This window comes from Oncorhynchus keta, chromosome 22 (genome assembly GCF_023373465.1).
Source record: "Oncorhynchus keta strain PuntledgeMale-10-30-2019 chromosome 22, Oket_V2, whole genome shotgun sequence".
Taxonomy (NCBI): domain Eukaryota; kingdom Metazoa; phylum Chordata; class Actinopteri; order Salmoniformes; family Salmonidae; genus Oncorhynchus; species Oncorhynchus keta.
Genome location: NC_068442.1, coordinates 18295486 through 18317348, shown reverse-complemented (window position 1 = coordinate 18317348; position 21863 = coordinate 18295486). Strand labels below are relative to the sequence as shown.

The window sequence follows — 21863 nt, the reverse complement described above, 5'->3', positions numbered from 1 at the left end:
ATGTTAATACACAAGAGATTTGTAATTGCAAGACTTGCAAATGTGAAATTAATGTGTGGCCTTTCTCTAACTTTCTTTCTCTTTTAAGTGAGAGAAAGGAGTTTGTACACAAAAGCCACCCAGCAATTGGAACCAGTGGTAATTTGAGAGAGGGCGAGAGAGTGAGAGAGAGAGAACAACAGCACTTAAAGAAGAGAGAGCCTACAGAGGGGAACAGAAGATGTTTATGTTTTATACACTACTTCTCACACATAGACAACAGACCATTATAAAGCTCACTACCTGTCCAATTAAAACCACTTAATGTATTGCCTATTATCTAAATCATGTATAATAGCCAAATGATATTCAACTGTGAATGATTAGTCAAAGTAAATGTCAGAACTTTCTGCAGGCTGTTTACTGTTTTGTCATTTCTCTGTAGCCTTGTACTACTGTCTGTAGGCTGTGTATGAGACTTAATGTCATCAAAACAATTATCCTGTAGCATATTACTTAACAAATAGACTTGAATCTGCCTGTGAAAGGATGGATGTTTCATGTGTAACATAGGCCCATTATCTCAGTGATATATAGCAGGGAATATGTCCTACATTAATGTGTTTCCTCTTCTTTACTGTACAATATGCAATATAAAGAAAAAACACGGAAAACATTGGTTTAAAAACAGGATAGGTCCCATGTTATATGCCATGTGAGAAAATAGCGGTAGACACATTTTCCATTATACATATCACCACCAAAATCAGTCCCTCTTGAATGTATATTTCCTATATATGTTATTCTCATTAGATACAATCTCTTTTTCAAGAGACACTTGGTCCAGGACAATTGAATGAAAGAATGCTCTTGCATTAAATTGTAGGAGGATATAGCCTCGTCGCTTCAGCAATGATTAAATGAGATCATGCTGGGGTATAATGAGAGCAGCAGATCTGTGTGATGGAAGAGGAGAGGGCGGATGTAATCTTTTCCATAATCACAGAGTACAGCAGGCAGGCCAGGCAGTGAGAGGATGGACAGCAGCTGGAGAGATGTATGAGTGTTCCCCAGTGCATGATTTATTCTGACAGAGCCTGCACAAACCAATTCCCCCACTCCACTCCACTCCCCTCCACCATGCAACTTTTCCGGCCGCCACGCAGCCCCCGTGCCAGCCTGCGCCATCCCAGGTCCTGCTCTCCACCCCCCTACTTCCTGCCCCTCAGTTATCTTGTCCCTGGCTGTGCTGCCCAGTCCCAATCTCAACCCTCCTCTAGACCACCAGTTCCCTAATAGCTTTTACCCTTCTCTAGCTCCCCAACCACTGGCCTCCAACGTGTCATCCCCTCAACCCCTATAGTAGCACTGCCTTGATCTGTGCCCTTATTCCCTGTCCTCCATCCCAGTCGCCTCCCTCTGGCACTGCAGTCCAAGCCCCTTGAGTCCATTGATGTACCCCAGTCCCCTCTCCCTCCTGCCCCCCAGTCTGTGCTCTCCAACCCCTCACGACCCCTGCGTCCACTCCCCTGCATCCAGTCAACTGTGACCGAGTGACTCTCCTCTCCCCAAGTATGCACCCAGCATTATAATGAAGTCACTTAATCATGCACATGGACAGGAAGCACCCTGCACTGCACAGCCACGAAGGAATGCCAGTTATGGCCATCCACTGGCCCACGCTGTGCACATGGCCACCTTTTTAAAGATGAGTCCGGCTGGATAGTCCCGTGGGATCTGGCAACTCAGGTCCAGTTGTTGCTCTGTGTTGTTTTGTTGAGTTGTTGATTTTTGTGGAGGCTATTTACACTCAGTTGACATTCACAACTGTATCTTTATTGAAGCTAATACATAGCAATGTTCTTTATTTAAGAAGTTGCTTTGTGTACTAAGTGAATATAAAATAGTTTCTACTCTAATTACATATCAAAGCAATGAGTATCATAGTTTTTTTATTTTCTTAAGACAACCTGACCTGTTGAAAAACAAAGAACATTATCTGAACTAGTGCCCTTGAACCAATAGATCATTAAAGAAATAAGTGAAAACTTCACCGCCGACAGCTGAGCCTAAATACACAGCTGCCTTTCTCCCCGCTCGCAGGAATCTGGGCTGTGTGTGTGTGTGTGTGTGTGTGTGTGTGTGTGTGTGTGTGTGTGTGTGTGTGTGTGTGTGTGTGTGTGTGTGTGTGTGTGTGTGTGTGTGTGTGTGTGTGTGTGTGTGTGTGTGTGTGTGTGTGTGTGTGTGTGTGTGTGTGTGGAGATCCACCCTTGCCTCCTCAGGAATGTCTGCAATGTAGGTGCCTCTGGATTGCAGACCATAGAGAGAGGATCTGTGTTTTTACCTATAGGGTCTGTAGGTTCAGACACTATCCAGATACAACCCTAGCCCCTATCCCCAAGGCACTTCATGTAGATCTGAACATATTAGATATACTGTAGGTAGGTGTAAAAGCTTGCCCTCTGATAGGTTAGGATTAATTGTTGCCATATTGCTTATGGTAGCTACCAATCCAACACTTTGAAATCCAAGTGTAGGAGGTAGGGGCTAGGGGTTGTTTTTGGACAGAGCCTCAGGCCTGCAGAGATTTTCTGCCTGCTTACATAGTACATAGCTGCCTGTAGCTGCCTGCCTCCCTGGCCACCCTGTGACATTGAAAACAAACAGAGCATGAATAAGCCCAGAGGACGGCCATAGAAGCCTGGCCCCTGCACCCTGCATGGCTAACTAGCTCACACGTCCAGATGGACTAAATAAAAACCACTGCCCTTAGCAGTGGCCAATGAGGAGTTGCCATAAGGAGGCCATGTCACATAAGGGGGCTTAGAGAGTTTACTGCCTCAGGGTGGACAGTGGGAGGGTGGTGGGATGGATGGGGGGGAGGGGGCGGTAGATTTTGTGAGGTTTGTGGTCAGTCGACATAAGCCAGACAGAGAGTAAGAGGGTGAACACCTGCAATCTGTTAGGAGCGGTTGTGACTAAAGGCTTTGATGTCCGCTGGTAGCGTAATCAGAAGTGACATGAGCTCCAGTAAAAAAGCAAGAGGGGTTTCTTGTGCAAAAAAATACATAAAACAACTACTTAAGAAAAGAAAAATGTTGTTTTCCATTTAGCTAACCACTGCAGACAGATGCTATGGGCAGGAATGTGGTTGGAGGAAGGGAGAGGGGGATAGAGGGATGGAGGGAGTGGTACAAGTCTGGTTAAGGCATACAGACCTAGGCTTAGCATCCCTGGTGTCTGTGGCCCGCCGTCGTAAATCTCTTGGAGGGTTGGCCCTCGACAGACGTGCCTTAGAGCAAGACGCCCAGCTGCAAACAACCCCCCTAAACACAGCCCTAACCCCCCTTTCTCCCTTTTACCATTCTGCTTCCCCCTCCCCAGACCACTTAGAAAATGACCTCCTTTCCCCCTCCACAGCAGTCAGTGCACGTATTGATCCCCAAGTCCCTATTACAGGACCGACAAGCAGGCAGAAAGGCAGAAACCAGGCAGGCTGCTAGCCCTGCTAAAGCTTCCAGCTCCACCTGCTCAAACTCCAGCCGAGTCTTAGGCTGCTAATCGCTCCCTGAGAATCACAGATAGATGACACTGACAAGTGTAGTGGACACCACAGAGTTGTGTTCTCATAGAAGTCATGATAAGACACCTCATAGTGCCTAAACCCCTCTCACTGTTAAAGTGAGGCTCTTTCCTCTGGCCCCCTTCCCTCCCCAACCCCACTTCTGCCTGGAACAGGATTAAGAGTACTAGAGTGCCCTGCAGCTAGCTATCAACAAAAGGTGTAAAATGAACCAGATGAGATGAGGGAGGGGATAGAGGGATAGCAGGATGGAGGAAGGGCTGGAAACCATTAGGCCTTCAAATGTTTATCACTGACATCCCTACAATGTGCCTCCAGCAGGTCTGGGAACTGGAGATCACAGGCACCGGAAAGGTCGCTGTGGAACTAATGAGAAAGAGACTTTATTTAGTTTGTGAAATCAAATAAATGCTGTGCTTCCAAGATGTGACAATTAATAGAACGATAAGAAAAAGGGGCCTCGGGTTAGCAGATGGATTTGGCCCGATGCCTTGACTTTGTCTGACAATACAATGAACTATTCAGATAAATTAATGAGAAGAAGGCTATTTAATTTTCAAATAAATGCTGTAACTCCATGATGTAACGGTCTAGGGAACAATAACAAAAAGGCCTCAGGGAAAGAGATGGGTTGTGAACAGTGTGGCCAAATAATTTGCATTTTTGCACTCTGGGAGTGGTCTGAATGAGTGGTCTGAATGGGGAGGGGAAAACTAAAAACTAGCTCTTATTGGCAGAGAGGTTTGGAACTCTCTTTCTTATTTGTCTATTAACTAATTTACCGCCTGGTGGTGATGTCACCCGGCAGGCTAAAACTCCATCCCATCAGGATGAAATTTCAGGTGGTCTTTTCAAACAGCTCTTACACTAAAATGGCATATCATAATTTTCACAATTTCACAGTATTATTCCAACCTCATAGTGTGGACATATATATAAAACAGAAAAATCACATTTTTGACTGCACTGGGCCTTTAACAACCCTTTTAATAACTTTTACATGAGGCTGAATTCAGGACTATTATTAGTTTTGCTCCAATGTAATAGATTTACCGTCAATAACTGAACTCTTGCATTAGCATCACAAACACAAACCATTGATATTTGTACATGATGTTATGATATGGTAAGATAGTTACAATAAGCTTATGACACATTTACAGGAAGTATTCAGACGACTTTACTTTTTCCACAATTTGTTACGTTACAGCCTCACTGCTAAAATGTTTAAAAACCTGTTTTCGCAATGTCGTTATGGGGTATCGTGTGTAGATTGATGAGGATTAAAAAAAAATCAATTTTAGAAAAAGGCTGTAACGTAACCATGAATGTCCCAGATTGTGCCTTTAAGAAGAGCTTGGATATGGGGCAGGGGGTTAGAGATTTGATTTAGGCCCTGCCCGATATAGAGAGAATTAGAGGGAGTGACAGAGACCCTATCTCTTCAATCCCTCCCTCTCCCGCTAATGGGACCTACAGTGTTCAATTGACATGTTTCCCTTTCTTTAACAGTTTTTGTAGAAGTGTGAGAGTTATGTGGAGTGTAAACGCAAGCAACAAATGTATCTTTCCACAGGAAATGGTCCCTACTTTACCCTCTCTTGTGTTTGGTTAATGTGAGTGTTCTCAGTAGACAGGAGAGAGCTGAGCCCTGTAATTGTCTCAGACAGTGGCTGTGTCCGAATACCCATATATGAGAGAGAGAGAGAGAGAGAGAGAGAGAGAGAGAGAGAGAGAGAGAGAGAGAGAGAGAGAGAGAGAGAGAGAGAGAGAGAGAGAGAAAAAAAAAACTCTGAGTCCCAGGGTAACAGGCTCTGAGGGCACTGCATTTCAACAGCACAATGGGTACACTGTAGTGGACAAGGATGGGACAAAGCCCTTTATATGAAAACCTGAGGACTGAACACACAGAACAGGCAAATATTGGACCTGCCATTGTACTCCGCTAAAGAAGGGTTGAATACCAAACATGTGGTCTTGACAACTTAAATGACAATATACTTAGCAAAAAATACAGGAAGATTGGAATGTTACAATGCACATTGAATTGATGAAAGGGGATTGCAATTGTGAATGTCAAAAACAGGGTAACATATACAGTATTCACAGTGTAGCATGTACAACAAATATGACTGGGTCATGACATTAAGCAGTGGTGTAGTGGTTCTTGGAAAAGTGGGTATACTCAAATTTTGCAAAAATATATTTCAAAACGGCCTGCCCAATGAAGGAAAGGCGCCTTGTGTGAACAATGCTAGGTTTCCCTAGTTTTTTCAGGTTCTCACTCTCAAAATCGAACTGTTTTAATAGAAAAACTACAAAAATGGGATGTTCTAAGTCCACAACAATGCTTAAAGCTGTAATATGTAACTTTTTGGACGACCCAACCAAATTCACATAGAAAGGTGAGTTATAGATCTGTCATTCTCATTGAAAGCAAGTCTAAGAGGCGGTAGATCTGTTCTTTGTGCTGTATATCTATGCATCCTGTTCTTATGTTTTTATTTTTGCATCTTTTACTTATGGTTTTGTACCCCAGGTTCAAACAGCTGAAAATGTTTGGCTATTGAAAATATATTTCTTAGGTTTAGATGGTACGCTGATTATTTACACTATACTTGCTTGTTTTGTCACATAAACCGAAATTAGGGAACTATTAGAATTTTAGCAACCAAGAAATGGCAGAGTGGTTTCTGCATAGTGCATCTTTAAACCACACCAGGAGATCATTTTTGAGGCCTCTGTAAAATCAGTCAAAATATTTTTAGGAGTTTTTTTGTTGTTGCAGTCAACATTTAATTGGGAAGTTTTGGGGGAAAGCCTTAAAAATGTTCATTCAAATAGCACTAAATTCTATGAACCTCTCCCTGCGACAATCATGAGAGCTGCACACTTTGACTGTCTGATATTCCGCTGAAACTATACCGAACAAAAATATAAACGCAACATGAAACAATTTAAGAGATTTTTACCAAGTTACTGTTCAATTGAGGAAATCAGTCAACTGAAATAAATGTATTAGGCCCTAATCTACGGATTTCACGTCTGGGAATACAGATATGCATCTTTTGGTCACAGATACCTTAAAAAAAATGGGCCTCAGGACCTCGTCATGGTATTTCTGTGCATGCAGATTGCCATCAATAAAATGCAATTGTGTTCGTTGTCTGTAGCCTGCCCATACCATAACCCCACCACCACCAAGGGGCAGTAGGTTCACCACATTGACATCAGCAAACTGCTAGTCCACACGACGCCTTACATGTGGTCTGCGGTTGTGAGGCCGGTTCGATCCACTGCCAAATTCCCTAAAATTATGTTAGAAGTGGCTTACGGTAGAGAAATGAACATTGAATTCTCTGGCAACAGTTCTGGTGGACATTCCTGCAGTCAGCATGCCAATTTCACGCTCCCTCAAAACTTGAGACATCTGTGGAATTGTGTTGTGCACATTTTAGAGTGGCTTTTTAATGTTGCCATGTGTAATGATCATGCTGTTTAATCAGCTTCTTGATATGCCACACCTGTCAGGTGGATGGATTATCTTGGCAAAAGGAGAAATGTTCACAAACAGGGATGTAAACAAATTTGTGCACAAAAAATGTTATGCGTATGGAACATTTCTGGGATCTTTTATTTCAGCTCATGAAACATGGGACCAACACTTTACATGTTGCGTTTATATTCAGTGTAGCTATGTGTGCGGCACGCATGTGCATATATTTCACATACTTTATTACGATTGTGTAGGCTACTTTGTGAATAAAGTATCTATTGTACTACACAATTTATATAGCATATACCTTCACTATACTACTTTGTTGCGCATCAGTGGGGATTAAGTAGTGAGTATACGCAATGCCCACGGGGGTAAATGGCATATATCTGCTACCTGCATATATCCCCCACTACACCACTGACATTAAGGCAGAAGATACAATCACAAGACAACCAAATACATGAAAGTGTTTGCAATGACAATTGATTGTACAGTAGGCTAGAGCTTCTATAAAAGGAGTGAGACAGGTGACAAAGTCTACATTATACATTTTTGTGGCAACAAATACAAAACTTTTTAGGAGTAACCTATTAAGGCCTGGCTCTCATTATCAAGCAATCCAGTTTCCTATGGAGATTATTGAACACAATGCACCTTGTGAATACAGATGATATGAAGTGATTATTCATTATCCCTCCTTACACCACAATCGTTTATTCCTATTAATAAACACAGCTGTGTAGCCTATCAAACTCCTGAGGTTGAAGGCTGACCAATAAACCTAAATAGCTACAAAGATGCATTGGTTCCTAAACAGCTACAAAGATGCATTGGCTCCTAAACAGCTACAAAGATGCATTGGCTCATATCACATTATTCCTGCAGCTATGTTTTGAGGCTGGCTGAAAATAAATTATGACCCATCCTGCACGAAGCCAAAAATCAACGTCAATGTGACTATTTATGCAGACATATAAAGTAGGCAAAACGTTGTTTTCACAAGAGGTAGTTCATCAATATATTAAAAAAACTGTTTCAATTGACGCGCATTAATCTAGTACAGGTGTGTGGTTACTGATTTGCAGCACACGTCATTCTGTGGAGCAGATGCCAGATACAGAACCTCTAAATGAGAGGAATCAAAACTAAATGCCCAGCTGGTGGTACTTCACCTTGCAATGCAATATGTGTTTGTATAATCTGTTTATTCGACTCTGTAGTACTCCCGCATGTTCATCAGAGAGAAACCCTAATTCCGGAGACAATGGTTCGCTGTCTCTGTACAGCTCGAGCAGCCGAGTCCTGGTGTCCCTGCGCCGGTGCAGTTCTATAACACGCTGTACTGTCCTCTTTCTGAACACACACACCGAGTCCAAGACGGTGCTGTGGTACTTCTCCCACATATCCAGTACACGGTAACCGTGCACAAGCCCTGCCTCGTTGTCGATGAAAACCAGGTCGCCACGGGGTGTTCTGAGCAGGTTGTTGGTCTCCCTCTCCATCACGCGCGAGTCCCACTGCAGGCTAAAGAGGTTGCTAACGAGCCTGTCGAAGTTAGCAGACAGGTAGTCCAATATTATCAGGTCCGTCCACTGCATTAGCTCGAGCAGCTCCGCCGTCGTCTTGTTCCCCAGCTCCCCCCGTAGAGGACGCAGCCCCTTGCTCTCTTGGCGCAGCGGCGCAGGTGTGATTACCCCTGTCAGGTTGGCGACCCACTGGGTGAGCGAGACCACCGCCCGCTCACTCCACTGTAAACCTCCTATTCTCCTTCTCACAGAAGCCCATTGTTCACTGTCAACGTTCAACTGGGCGAGGATGAGAGGCGGCAGATTTGTAATACCCAGCAAACTAGCCAGGTAATAAGTCAACGTTTCCCCCTGCACCTGGTCCGCGTTTATTCCATAACGCACGCATGCTTTGGATCGGTCAGAAAAAGTGGCCAGTTGATTGGATATTCTCCCACAGCCCGGCTCCAGTCTGACAATCCGATGTTCCCGGGCTCTCCCTCTCCATGCCCGGGCATGTTCCTCACTGAAGCTGACGGGGAACTTATCCTCAAGCCATTCACTCCAAAAAATTCCCTCAACCGGAGAGCCCAATTTGTCCGGGACCCCCCTCTGTGCTGACCCCTTGTTATCTACATTCGTATGGTAATCTCTGATTCCTAAAGAGCCAGTTTGATCCGCAACACCAGTGAGATTGTGGGCATCCAGTATGCCCCCCAAATGCAGTCTCTGTGCTACTGGAACGGCGAGCAAAGCCCGGAAAGTTTTAGCAGAGAGGTCCGGGGATGGCCCAATGTCAGCGGACCCCCTACTCGTTAACTGTAGTCCTGTGTTGTATGTCTCCAATCTGCTCCAGACGTAGAATACACTGGCACAAGTGCAGAGAAAGAGAAGTGCAAGTAAATTCGCCGATACAGCCCTCATGGTTACTGAAAGCCGCCCTTCCCTTTGTTGCGACGAGATGACTAGCACATCCCCGACGGCTTCAACTTCAATTATGAACGAGTGTGTGGAATAAGAACTAGGTAGGCTAATCCAAGTGTTGTGAAACCACACCTAGCCAGAGTGCGATGCCTAGCACAGGCGCTGCGTCCCGTTCCCCGTTCACGGGCGGAGTTGTACAGTTTGGATCACGGAACCGCCCGTTAATAAGCAACGAGGTTCGCATCTCTGTCCCCGTTGGGGGAACTAAAATCCTTCTCCGTCGATAGGATATGAGCCATGACGCAGTCTTTTCTTTAACGGATCATCTTTTTTTTCAGCGTCTCTCGTTCGGGACAGCAAAGTGCTTTTTCTCTCGCTCTACGCGTCTCCATCTCTCCGATCTCCATTGGGTGCTGGTTGAGTTTGATTTGTGGTTGAGTTTGATTTGTGTAGTAGTTTCTGCTCCACAGAGACAAGGGGGGCACGTGACTCGGGCTGGGAGCTGGGTAGGCTTATCGTCGGAAGTGGTGGGTCATATGGAAGCGTACTTTGGAGAGCTACACATCCAGAGCAAGTGCACGCAACGGCGACTCGCTTTTATCTGAATCAAACCGGTACTTTATTCCATTTTTTCAGTTTTGTAAAAAATACATTTTTACACCATTGGACTATACATTTTGATTTGTCTAACCCTTGTTGGGCTACTAGATTATTCCATAGTTTTGATGTCCTCACTATTATTCTACAATGTAAAACAAAAAAGTAAAATAAAGAAAACCCTTGAATGAGTAGGTGTGTACAAACTTGACTGGTATATATATATACAGTACCAGTCAAAAGGGTTAAAAAATGGTTCAATGTATGCATCATATATGGAACCCTCAAAATGGTTCCATATAGAATCCTACATGGTGTAATAAATTCATTATGACTATTAAATAGCAATATTTTTTGTGCTAAGAATATAATTTAATAAACAAATAAATAATGGACAAAATACCTGCATAGTTTTTTAGAATTTGTAATTATATGCAAACATAGTTTTGAATCATGCACTGGTGGCCAGGGAGGCATCTCTTTGTTTGAATGATAGCCCATGTCAACTCTGGCTGACTTTTTTCAATACAACTTTGTCCATTAGTTACAGTGCATGAAAAATGTATCTTCTGCTCCATTCTCAGTTGTCATCAGCAGCAGCCGAAAGAGAGATCCTCTGCCTCTGTTGGTTTTGGTTACTGCCAGACTGAGCAAAACATAATCTTACAAGTAATGTAACGATTAATTAACTAGGTTATTGAATCACCAAGACTTATTATACATAATGTATTACACTATAAATAATGTATACATACCTCTGTCAGCAGCAGCCTTCAAATGACTTCATGAAACATAGTCCCCTCAATTGACTCCACACTGAAATACTGAAATAAAAGTAACAATTAGCTAATTACCAATGTCAGGCTGGGTCTGTAGCTCTATTTGGTATATCCCATAACAACAAATCATGTTTATTTGAAAGAGTTAGCTAGCTAGCTTGTAAAGTAGAAAATCAAAGTAGCCTAGCTTTTTCTGTTTAACTAGCTAAGTCCACCCATTTTGTCATCATTGAGTTGAAGGGAGACACCCATTCTATGAATTACTATTTATTTTGTTTCAACTTTATGTATCCTATCCACCTCATGTTTTTACATTACGATGGGCACATCCAAACAATTGAAGTGATGGATTCGACTTAGCTTTACTTCCCTCCTGCAGTGTGCCGATGGCAAACGCCAGAGGGAATTATTTGAAGGAGTCAATTTATAGACTATTAAAGTAAAGTAAAGATACATGTAAAGACATTTTATGAGCCCAAGCCCAACAAAGCTGAAATGATTGTGCCATTATCTTCATATTATTTATATTTTTTACCAATACATAGCTATGTGACAGGCTACCGCACATTAAGCACAACAGAAAAACTTAAAAGCAAATATACGTAGCTATGCTCTCTTTTGTAAGTCAATGCAGGCCTGTATGCTCGATTTTATACACTTGTCAGCAACGGGTGTATGAAGGGGTGTTCACCGTTCACATACTTTGGTGTATATGTATGTATGTATGTATGTATGTATGTATGTATGTATGTATGTATGTATGTATGTATGTATGTATGTATGTATGTATGTATGTATGTATGTATGTATGTATGTATATATATATTTACAGTACCAGTCATAAGTTTGGATACACCTACTCATTCTAGGGTTTTTCTTTATTTGAACTTTTTTTTTTACATTGTAGAATAACACTGAAGAAATCAAAACTATGAAATAACTAATATGGAATCATCTAGTATCCCAAAAAGTGTTAAACAAATCAAAATATATTTTTCAATTGGGTGGAGGTTGGGTGATTGTGGAGGCCAGGTCATTTAATGCAGCACTCCATCACTCTCCTTCTTGGTCAAAAGTAGTCATTGTCCTGTTGTAAAACAAATTATAGTCCCACTAAGCGCAAACCAGATGGGATGGCGTATCGCTGCAGAATACTGTGGTAGCCATGCTGGTTAAGTGTGCTTTGAATTCTAAATAAATCACAGTGCCACCAGGAAAGCACCATCACACCTCCTTCTCCATGCTTCACGTTGGGAACCACACATGCAGAGATAATCCGTCCACTTACTCTGCGTCTCACAAAGACACGGTGGTTAGAACCAAAAATCTCAAATTTAGAATCATCAGACCAAAGGACAGATTTCCACCGGTCTAATGTCCATTGCTTGTGTTTCTTGGCCCAAGCAAGTCTCTTCTTCTTATTGGTGGTTTCTTTGCAGCAATTCGACCATGAAGGTCTGATTCACGCAGTCTCCTCTGAACAGTTGATGTTGAGATGTGTCCTTTACTTGAACTTTGGGCTGCAATTTTGGAGGCTGGTAACTCTAATACAATCCTCTGCAGCAGAGGTAACTCTGGGTCTTCCTTCCCTGTGGCGGTCCTCATGAGAGCCAGTTTCATCATAGCGCTTGATGTTTTTTTTGACTGCACTTAAAGAAACTTTCAGTTCTTGACATTTTCTGTGTTGACTGACCTTCATGTCTTAAGGTAACGATGGACTGTCGTTTCTCTTTGCTGATTTGACCTGTTCTTGGCATAATGTGGACTTGGCCTTTTACCAAATAGAGCTATCTTCTGTATACCACCCCTACCTTTTCACAACACAACTGATTGGCTCAAACGCATTAAGAAAGAAAGACATTCCAAAAATCTACTTTTAACAAGGTGCATGTGTTAATTGAAATGCATTTCAGGTGACTTCCTCATGAAGCTGGCTGAGAGAATGCCAAGAATGTGCAAAGCTGTCATGAAGGCAGAGGGTGGCTACTTTGAAGAATATAAAATATATTTTGATTTATGGTTAATCATTAATACTGTACATCCATGTGTTATTTCATAGTTTTGATGTCTTCTACAATGTAGAAAATAGTAGAAATAAAGATAAACCCTTGAATGAGTAGGTGTGTCCAAACTTTTGACTGATACTGTATATACAATATGTCAACTTTGAACAGGAATATCTATTTTTAATTCAATTTGAATGGAATTGATGGAGAGAGAGAATACTATGACAGAGTGCTCACATGCACTCTGATTTAATGTAACAATATTCAGCTGATATGCTGTTTTAAAACTCTACAGCTGGAAAAATACAATTATCTTTACAAAAAAAAAAAATCTACTGAAATCAATCAAACCATCAAAACTGTGCAGCGGCAATTTGATGAATGGAAAGAGACATCTGTTACAAAACACCAAAACCTTTAATGACATTCGGAGATTGCCAAGCCAAGCCTTCAATACTCTGTCAGCCTAAAGTAGGGAGGGATGTGTTTTCTGTTTGTCCAGATTGACATAGTCTGTTTATTTTGGTGTTGAAAACTCAAACCATGATATTGAGGTGCCTGAAGTCGGGATGTTTTGTTTTATTGGTTGTGTGTTGCATTGGCATAGAAACCTGTTGATGAAACATTTGTTGCATATATTTTACATAATTATAAATATTGCATAAAAATGTTGAAAATCTGATTCCCCTAGCTGATCAGTGGTCAGCGAACCCTCAACCTTCTGTGGTTGGTGAACCCTCAACCTTCTGGCCTATATGCCTGTGTGGCATTGGCTGTGCCACAAAAGCATGCTGAAGTGGCAAAGTTGATATCCAAGAGTTTAGCAACACCTCCGCCTTTGCGGGATACACAGGGGATATGGTCACTAGTGTAACCAGGAGGTGAGGCCTCATTTAACACAGTAAATTCATCAGGCTTAAGCCATGTTTCAGTCAGGCCAATCTAATCAAGATTATGATCAGTGATTAGTTCATTGACTATAATTGCCTTTGAAGTAAGGGATCTAACATTAAGTAGCCCTATTTTGAGATTGTGAGGTATCACGATCTCTTTCAATAATGACAGGAATGGAGGAGTTCTTTATCCCAGTGAGATTGCTAAGGCGAACACCTCCATGTTTAGTTTTGCCCAACCCAGGTCAAGGCACAGACACAGACGGTCTCAATGTGGATAGCTGAGCTGACTACACTGACTGTGCTAGTGGCAGACTCCACTAAGCTGACAGGCTCGCTAACATCCTGCTGCCTGGCCTGCAACCTATTTCATTGCAGAGCTAAAGGAGTTAGAGCCCTGTCTATGTTGGTAGATAAGATGAAAGCACCCCTCCAGCTAGGATGGAGTCCGTCACTCCTCAGCATGCCAGGCTTGGTCCTAGACTGGCGCCTCTGGTGCGGGGACCCTCGTCGCCGACCCCGGACTGGAGACCTTCTCCGCAGGCCCTGGAATGGGGACCTTCGCCGCAGGCCCAGGACTGGGGAACCTCGCCACAGGCCCCGGACTGGGAACCCACGCCGCAGGCCCCGGACTGGGGACCCTCGCCGCAGGCCCCGGACTGGGGGTCGTCGCTGGTGGCTCTGGACTGGGGACCGTCTCTGGAGGCTCCGGAATAGAGACCGTCGCTGCAGGATCCGGATTGGAGGCTTCGTTCCATGAATCATCACTGGAGGCTTCGTGCCATGGATCATCACCGGAGGCTTCGTGCCATAGATCATCGCTGGAGGCTTCGTTCCATGAATCATCACTGGAGGCTTCGTGCCATGGATTATCACCGGAGGCTTCGTGCCATAGATCATCACTGGAGGCTTCGTGCCATGGATCATCACTGGAGGCTTCGTGCCATGGATCATCATTGGAGGCTTCGTGCCATGAATCATCATTGGAGGTTTCGTGCCATGAATCATCACTGGAGGCTTTGTGCCATGGATCATCACCGGAGGCTTCGTGCCATGGATCATCATTGGAGGCTTCGTGCCATGAATCATCATTGGAGGCTTCGTGCCATGAATCATCACTGGAGGCTTCGTGCCATGAATCATCACTGGAGGCTTTGTGCCATGTATCATCACTGGAGGCTTCGTGCCATGAATCATCACTGGAGGCTTCGTGCCATGAATCATCACTGGAGGCTTTGTGCCATGTATCATCACTGGAGGCTTCGTGCCATAGATCATCACTGGAGGCTTCGTGCCATGGATCATCATTGGAGGCTTCGTGCCATGAATCATCACTGGAGGCTTCGTGCCATGAATCATCACTGGAGGCTTCGTGCCATGGATCATCACTGGAGGCTTCGTGGTTCTGGTTCTGGGAGAAGGCACATGACTCACCAGGCTGGGGAGAAATACTGGGGGCTTGGTTCTTGGAGCAGGCACCGGACTCACCAGGCGGGGTAGACATACAGGAGGCCTGGTTCTGGGATCAGGCACAGGGCTCACCAGGCTGGGGAGACATACTGGAGGCTTGGTTCTTGGAGTAGGCACCGGATACACTGGGCCGTGGAGGGGCACTGGAGGTCTCGAGCGTAGAGCCTGCACAACCCGTCCTGGCTGGATGGTTACCTCTCGAGTAGGGATAGAACCCTAAAGGTTCATTGCCTTCACCGGGTATATACACTGAGTATACCAAACATTAAGAACACCTTCCTAATATTGAGTTGCCCTCAATTTCCCACTTTTGCACTTAGAACAGCCTCAATTCATCAGGGCATGGACTCTACAAGGTGTCAAAAGCGTTCCACAGGGATGCTGGCCCAATGATTTCCACAGTTCCACAGTCAAGTCGTCTGGATGTCCTTTGGGTGGTGGATCATTCTTTATACACATGGGAAACTGTTGAGCATGAAAAACCCAGCAATGTTGCAGTTCTTGACACAAACTGGTGAGCCTGGCACCAACTACTATACCCTGTTCAAAGGCACTGAAATCTTTTGTCTTGACCATTGACCCTCTGAATGGCACACACACACAATCCACGTCTCAATTGTCTCCAGGTTTAAAAATCCAAATTGTACCTGTCTCCTCCCCCTTCATCTACACTGATTGAAGTGGATTTAACAAGTGACATCAATAAGTGATCATGCATTTCACCTGGAGTCAACTGGTCAGTCTATGTCATGGAAAGAGCAGATGCTTTTAAAGTTTTGTGTACTCAGTGTATGTCAAACTTTTTTTAGGGTTCTTTAATCTCATCCAAAGAACCAAAAGGTTCTATATAAAACCCCAAATAACCCTTTTCTCTAAGAGTTTATGATTGAGAAAGAGAGTGCTCTTGAAACCAGTTTCAGAGATTTGATCCACTGAGTCCACTTAAATAACCTAAACATCATGTAACATCTACCTTAGTCAATCAATCAATCAATCAATCAAATTTTATTTATATAGCCCTTCGTACATCAGCTGATATCTCAAAGTGCTGTACAGAAACCCAGCCTAAAACCCCAAACAGCAAGCAATGCAGGTGTAGAAGCACGGTGGCTAGGAAAAACTCCCTAGAAAGGCCAAAACCTAGGAAGAAACCTAGAGAGGAACCAGGCTATGTGGGGTGGCCAGTCCTCTTCTGGCTGCGCCGGGTGGAGATTATGACAGAACATGGCAAAGATGTTCAAATGTTCATAAATGACCAACATGGTCGAATAATAACAAGGCAGAACAGTTGAAACTGGAGCAGCAGCACAGTCAGGTGGACTGGGGACAGCAAGGAGTCATCATGTCAGGTCGTCCTGGGGCTCGGTCCTTGGGCTCAGGTCCTCCGAGAGAGAGAAAGAAAGAGAGAATTAGAGAGAGCATATGTGGGGTGGCCAGTCCTCTTCTGGCTGTGCCGGGTGGAGATTATAACAGAACATGGCCAAGATGTTCAAATGTTCATAAATGACCAGCATGGTCAAATAATAGTAAGGCAGAACAGTTGAAACTGGAGCAGCAGCATGGCCAGGTGGACTGGGGACAGCAAGGAGTCATCACGTCAGGTAGTCCTGGGGCATGGTCCTAGGGCTCAGGTCAGTTGAAACTGGAGCAGCAGATATGGCCAGGTGGACTGGGGACAGCAAGGAGCCATCATGTCAGGTAGTCCTGGGGCATGGTCCTAGGGCTCAGGTCCTCCGAGAGAGAGAAAGAAAGAAGGAGAGAATTAGAGAACGCACACTTAGATTCACACAGGACACCGAATAGGACAGGAGAAGTACTCCAGATATAACAAACTGACCCTAGCTCCCCGACACAAACTACTGCAGCATAAATACTGGAGGCTGAGACAGGAGGGGTCAGGAGACACTGTGGCCCCATCCGAGGACACCCCCGGACAGGGCCAAACAGGAAGGATATAACCCCACCCACTTTGCCAAAGCACAGCCCCCACACCACTAGAGGGATATCTTCAACCACCAACTTACCATCCTGAGACAAGGCTGAGTATAGCCCACAAAGATCTCCGCCACAGCACAACCCAAGGGGGGCGCCAACCCAGACAGGATGACCACAACAGTGAATCAACCCACTCAGGTGACGCACCCCCTGCAGGGACGGCATGAGAGAGCCCCAGTAAGCCAGTGACACAGCCCCTGTAATAGGGTTAGAGGCAGAGAATCCCAGTGGAAAGAGGGGAATTGGCCAGGCAGAGACAGCAAGGGCGGTTCGTTGCTCCAGAGCCTTTCTGTTCACCTTCCCACTCCTGGGCCAGACTACACTCAATCATATGACCCACTGAAGAGATAAGTCTTCAGTAAAGACTTAAAGGTTGAGACCGAGTTTGCGTCTCTGACATGGGTAGGCAGACCGTTCCATAAAAATGGAGCTCTATAGGAGAAAGCCCTGCCTCCAGCTGTTTGCTTAGAATTTCTAGGGACAATTAGGAGGCCTGCGTCTTGTGACCGTAGCGTACGTGTAGGTATGTACGGCAGGACCAAATCAGAGAGATAGGTAGGAGCAAGCCCATGTAATGCTTTGTAGGTTAGCAGTAAAACCTTGAAATCAGCCCTTGCTTTGACAGGACGCCAGTGTAGAGAGGCTAGCACTGGAGTAATATGATCCAATTTTTTGGTTCTAGTCAGGATTCTAGCAGCCGTATTTAGCACTAACTGAAGTTTATTTAGTGCTTTATCCAGGTAGCCGGAAAGTAGAGCATTGCAGTAGTCTAACCTAGAAGTGACAAAAGCATGGATAAATTTTTCTGCATCATTTTTGGACAGAAAGTTTCTGATTTTTGCAATATTACGTAGATGGAAAAAAGCTGTCCTCGAAATGGTCTTGATATGTTCTTCAAAAGAGAGATCAGGGTCCCGAGTAACGCCGAGGTCCTTCACAGTTTTATTTGAGACGACTGTACAACCATTAAGATTAATTGTCAGATTCAACAGAAGATCTCTTTGTTTCTTGGGACCTAGAACAAGCATCTCTGTTTTGTCCGAGTTTAATAGTAGAAAGTTTGCAGCCATCCACTTCCTTATGTCTGAAACACATGCTTCTAGCGAGGGCAATTTTGGGGCTTCACCATGTTTCATTGAAATGTACAGCTGTGTGTCATCCGCATAGCAGTGAAAGTTAACATTATGTTTTCGAATAACATCCCCAAGAGGTAAAATGTATAGTGAAAACAATAGTGGTCCTGAAACAGAACCTTGTGGAACACCAAAATTTACAGTTTATTTGTCAGAGGACAAACCATTCACAGAGACAAACTGATATCTTTCCGACAGATAAGATCTAAACCAGGCCAGAACATGTCCGTGTAGACCAATTTGGGTTTCCAATCTCTCCAAAAGAATGTGGTGATTGATGGTATCAAAAGCAGCACTAAGGTCTAGGAGCACGAGGACAGATGCAGTGCCTCGGTCCGATGCCATTAAAATGTCATTTACCACCTTCACAAGTGCCGTCTCAGTGCTATGATGGGGTCTAAAACCAGACTGAAGCATTTCGTATACATTGTTTGTCTTCAGGAAGGCAGTGAGTTGCTGCGCAACAGCCTTTTCTAAAATTTTTGAGAGGAATGGAAGATTCGATATAGGCCGATAGTTTTTTTATATTTTCTGGGTCAAGGTTTGGCTTTTTCAAGAGAGGCTTTATTACTGCCACTTTTAGTGAGTTTGGTACACATCCAGTGGATAGAGAGACGTTTATTATGTTCAACATAGGAGGGCCAAGCACAGGAAGCAGCTCTTTCAGTAGTTTAGTTGGAATAGGGTCCAGTATGCAGCTTGAAGGTTTAGAGGCCATGATTATTTTCATCATTGTGTCAAGAGATATAGTACTAAAACACTTGAGCGTCTCTCTTGATCCTTGGTCCTGGCAGAGTTGTGCAGACTCAGGACAACTGAGGTTTGGAGGAATACGCAGGTTTAAAGAGGAGTCCGTAATTTGCTTTCTAATAATCATAATATTTTCCTCAAAGATGTTCATGAATTTATCACTGCTAAAGTGAAAGTCATCCTCTTTTGGGAATGCTGCTTTTTAGTTAGCTTTGCGACAGTATCAAAAAGGAATTTCGGATTGTTCTTATTTTCCTCAATTAAGTTAGAAAAATAGGATGATCGAGCAGCAGTAAGGGCTCTTCGGTACTGCACGGTACCGTCTTTCCAAGCTAGTCGGAAGACTTCCAGTTTGGTGTGGCGCCATTTCCGTTCCAATTTTCTGGAAGCCTGCTTCAGAGCTCGGGTATTTTCTGTGTACCAGGGAGCTAGTTTCTTATGAGAAATGTTTTTAGTTTTGAGGGTGCAACTGCATCTAGGCTATTGTTAAATAGGTTAAATAGAGATCCTCAGTTAGGTGGTTAACTGATTTTTGTCCTCTGGCGTCCTTGGGTAGGCAGAGGGAGTCTGGAAGGGCATCAAGGAATCTTTGTGTTGTCTGTGAATTTATAGCACGACTTTTGATGGTCCTTGGTTGGGGTCTGAGCAGATTATTTGTTGCAATTGCAAACGTAATAAAATGGTGGTCCGATAGTCCAGGATTATGAGGAAAAACATTAAGATCAACAACATTTATTCCATGGGACAAAACTAGGTCCAGAGTATGACTGCGACAGTGAGTAGATCCAGAGACATTTTGGACAAAACCCACTGAGTCGATGATGGCTCCGAAAGCCTTTTGGAGTGGGTCTGTGGACTTTTCCATGTGAATATTAAAGTCACCAAAGATTAGAATATTATCTGCTATGACTACAAGGTCCGATAGGAATTCAGGGAACTCAGTGAGAAACACTGTATATGGCCCAGGAGGCCTGTAAACAGTAGCTATAAAAAGTGATTGAGTCGGCTGCCTAGATTTCATGACTAGAAGCTCAAAAGACGAAAACGTCATTTTTTTTTTGTAAATTGAAATTTGCTATCGTAAATGTTAGCAACACCTCCGCCTTTGCGGGATGCACGGGGGATATGGTCACTAGTGTAGCCAGGAGGTGAGGCCTCATTTAAAACAGTAAATTCATCAGGCTTAAGCCATGTTTCAGTCAGGCCAATCACATCAAGATTATGATCAGTGATTAGTTCATTGACTATAATTGCCTTTGAAGTAAGGGATCTAACATTAAGTAGCCCTATTTTGAGATGTGCGGTATCATGATCTCTTTCAGTAATGACAGGAATGGAGGTGGTCTTTATCCTAGTGAGATTGCTAAGGCGAACACCGCCATGTTTAGTTTTGCCCAACCTAGGTCGAGGCACAGACACGGTCTCAATGGTGATAGCTGAGCTGACTACACTGACTATGCTAGTGGCAGACTCCACTATGCTGGCAGGCTGGCTAACAGCCTGCTGCCTGGCCTGCACCCTATTTCATTGTGGAGCTAGAGGAGTTAGAGCCCTGTCTATGTTGGTAGATAAGATGAGAGCACCCCTCCAGCTAGGATGGAGTCCATCACTCCTCAGCAGGTCAGGCTTGGTCCTGTTTGTGGGCGAGTCCCAGAAAGAGGGCCAGTTATCTACAAATTCTATCTTTTGGGAGGGGCAGAAAACAGTTTTCAACCAGCGATTGAGTTGTGAGACTCTGCTGTAGAGCTCATCACTCCCCCTACCTGGGAGGGGGCCAGAGACAATTACTCGATGCCGACACATCTTTCTAGCTGATATGCACGCAGAAGCTATGTTGCGCTTGGTGATCTCTGACCGTTTCATCCTAACATCGTTGGTGCCGACGTGGATAACAATATCTCTATACTCTCTACACTCGCCATTTTTAGCTTTAGCCAGCACCATCTTCAGATTAGCCTTAACGTCGGTAGCCCTGCCCCCTGGTAAACAGTGTATGATCGCTGGATGATTCGTTTGAAGTCTAATACTGCGGGTAATGGAGTTTTCAATTTGTCAGAGCTAATGGTGGGAAGCTTCGGCGTCTCAGACCCCGTAACGGGAGGAGTAGAGACCAGAGAAGACTCGGCCTCTGACTCCAACCCACTGCTTAATGGGGAAAACCGGTTGAAAGTTTCTGTCGGTTGAATGAGCGACACCGGTTGAGCTTTCCTACAGCATTTCCTTACAGAAACCGTGAGAAAGTTGTCCGGCTGCGGGGACTGTGCCAGGGGATTTATACTACTATCTGTACTTACTGTTGGCACAGACGCTGTTTCATCCTTTCCTACACTGAAATTACCCCAGCCTAACGATTGCGTCTGAAGCTGGGCTTGTAGCACAGCTATCCTCGCCGTAAGGCGAGTACAGCGACTACAATTAGAAGGCATCATGTTAATGTTACTACTTAGCTTCGGCTGTTGGAGGTCCTGACGAATCGTGTCCAGATAAAGCGTCCGGAGTGAAAAAGTTGAGGAAAAAATAAATAAATATATGAACGGTAATTAAAAAGTGAAAACCGTAAAGTTGTCAGGTAGCAAAATAGGTTGGCAACAAAACACACAGCAACTCGAAAACAAGCCTGCAAGTTGTGACCTTAGTTCATTTATGATTAAGACCCAAATTGTTCTGTCCTTGCTGTGACATCAATTTTTATTTATTTAACTAGGCAAGTCAGTTAAGAACAAATTCATATTTTCAATGATGGCCTAGGA

The 21863-nt window shown here is 44.0% G+C and overlaps 1 protein-coding gene across 1 annotated transcript; it reads right to left on the bottom strand.

The window, feature by feature from the left end:
- Positions 1-7177: 7177 nt before the first annotated feature.
- LOC118401140 (four-jointed box protein 1-like) lies at positions 7178-9950 on the bottom strand. Its single transcript, XM_035798413.2, has one exon. It carries the CDS (start codon positions 9488-9490, stop codon positions 8207-8209), a length of 1284 nt encoding a protein of 427 aa, XP_035654306.1. The 5' UTR covers positions 9491-9950; the 3' UTR covers positions 7178-8206.
- Between the last annotated feature and the right edge of the window lie 11913 nt (positions 9951-21863).

Excerpts from the sequence above, each read along its gene's own strand:
- LOC118401140 (XM_035798413.2), bottom strand. The coding sequence starts at position 9,490 with ATGAGGGCTGTATCGGCGAATTTACTTGCACTTCTCTTTCTCTGCACT.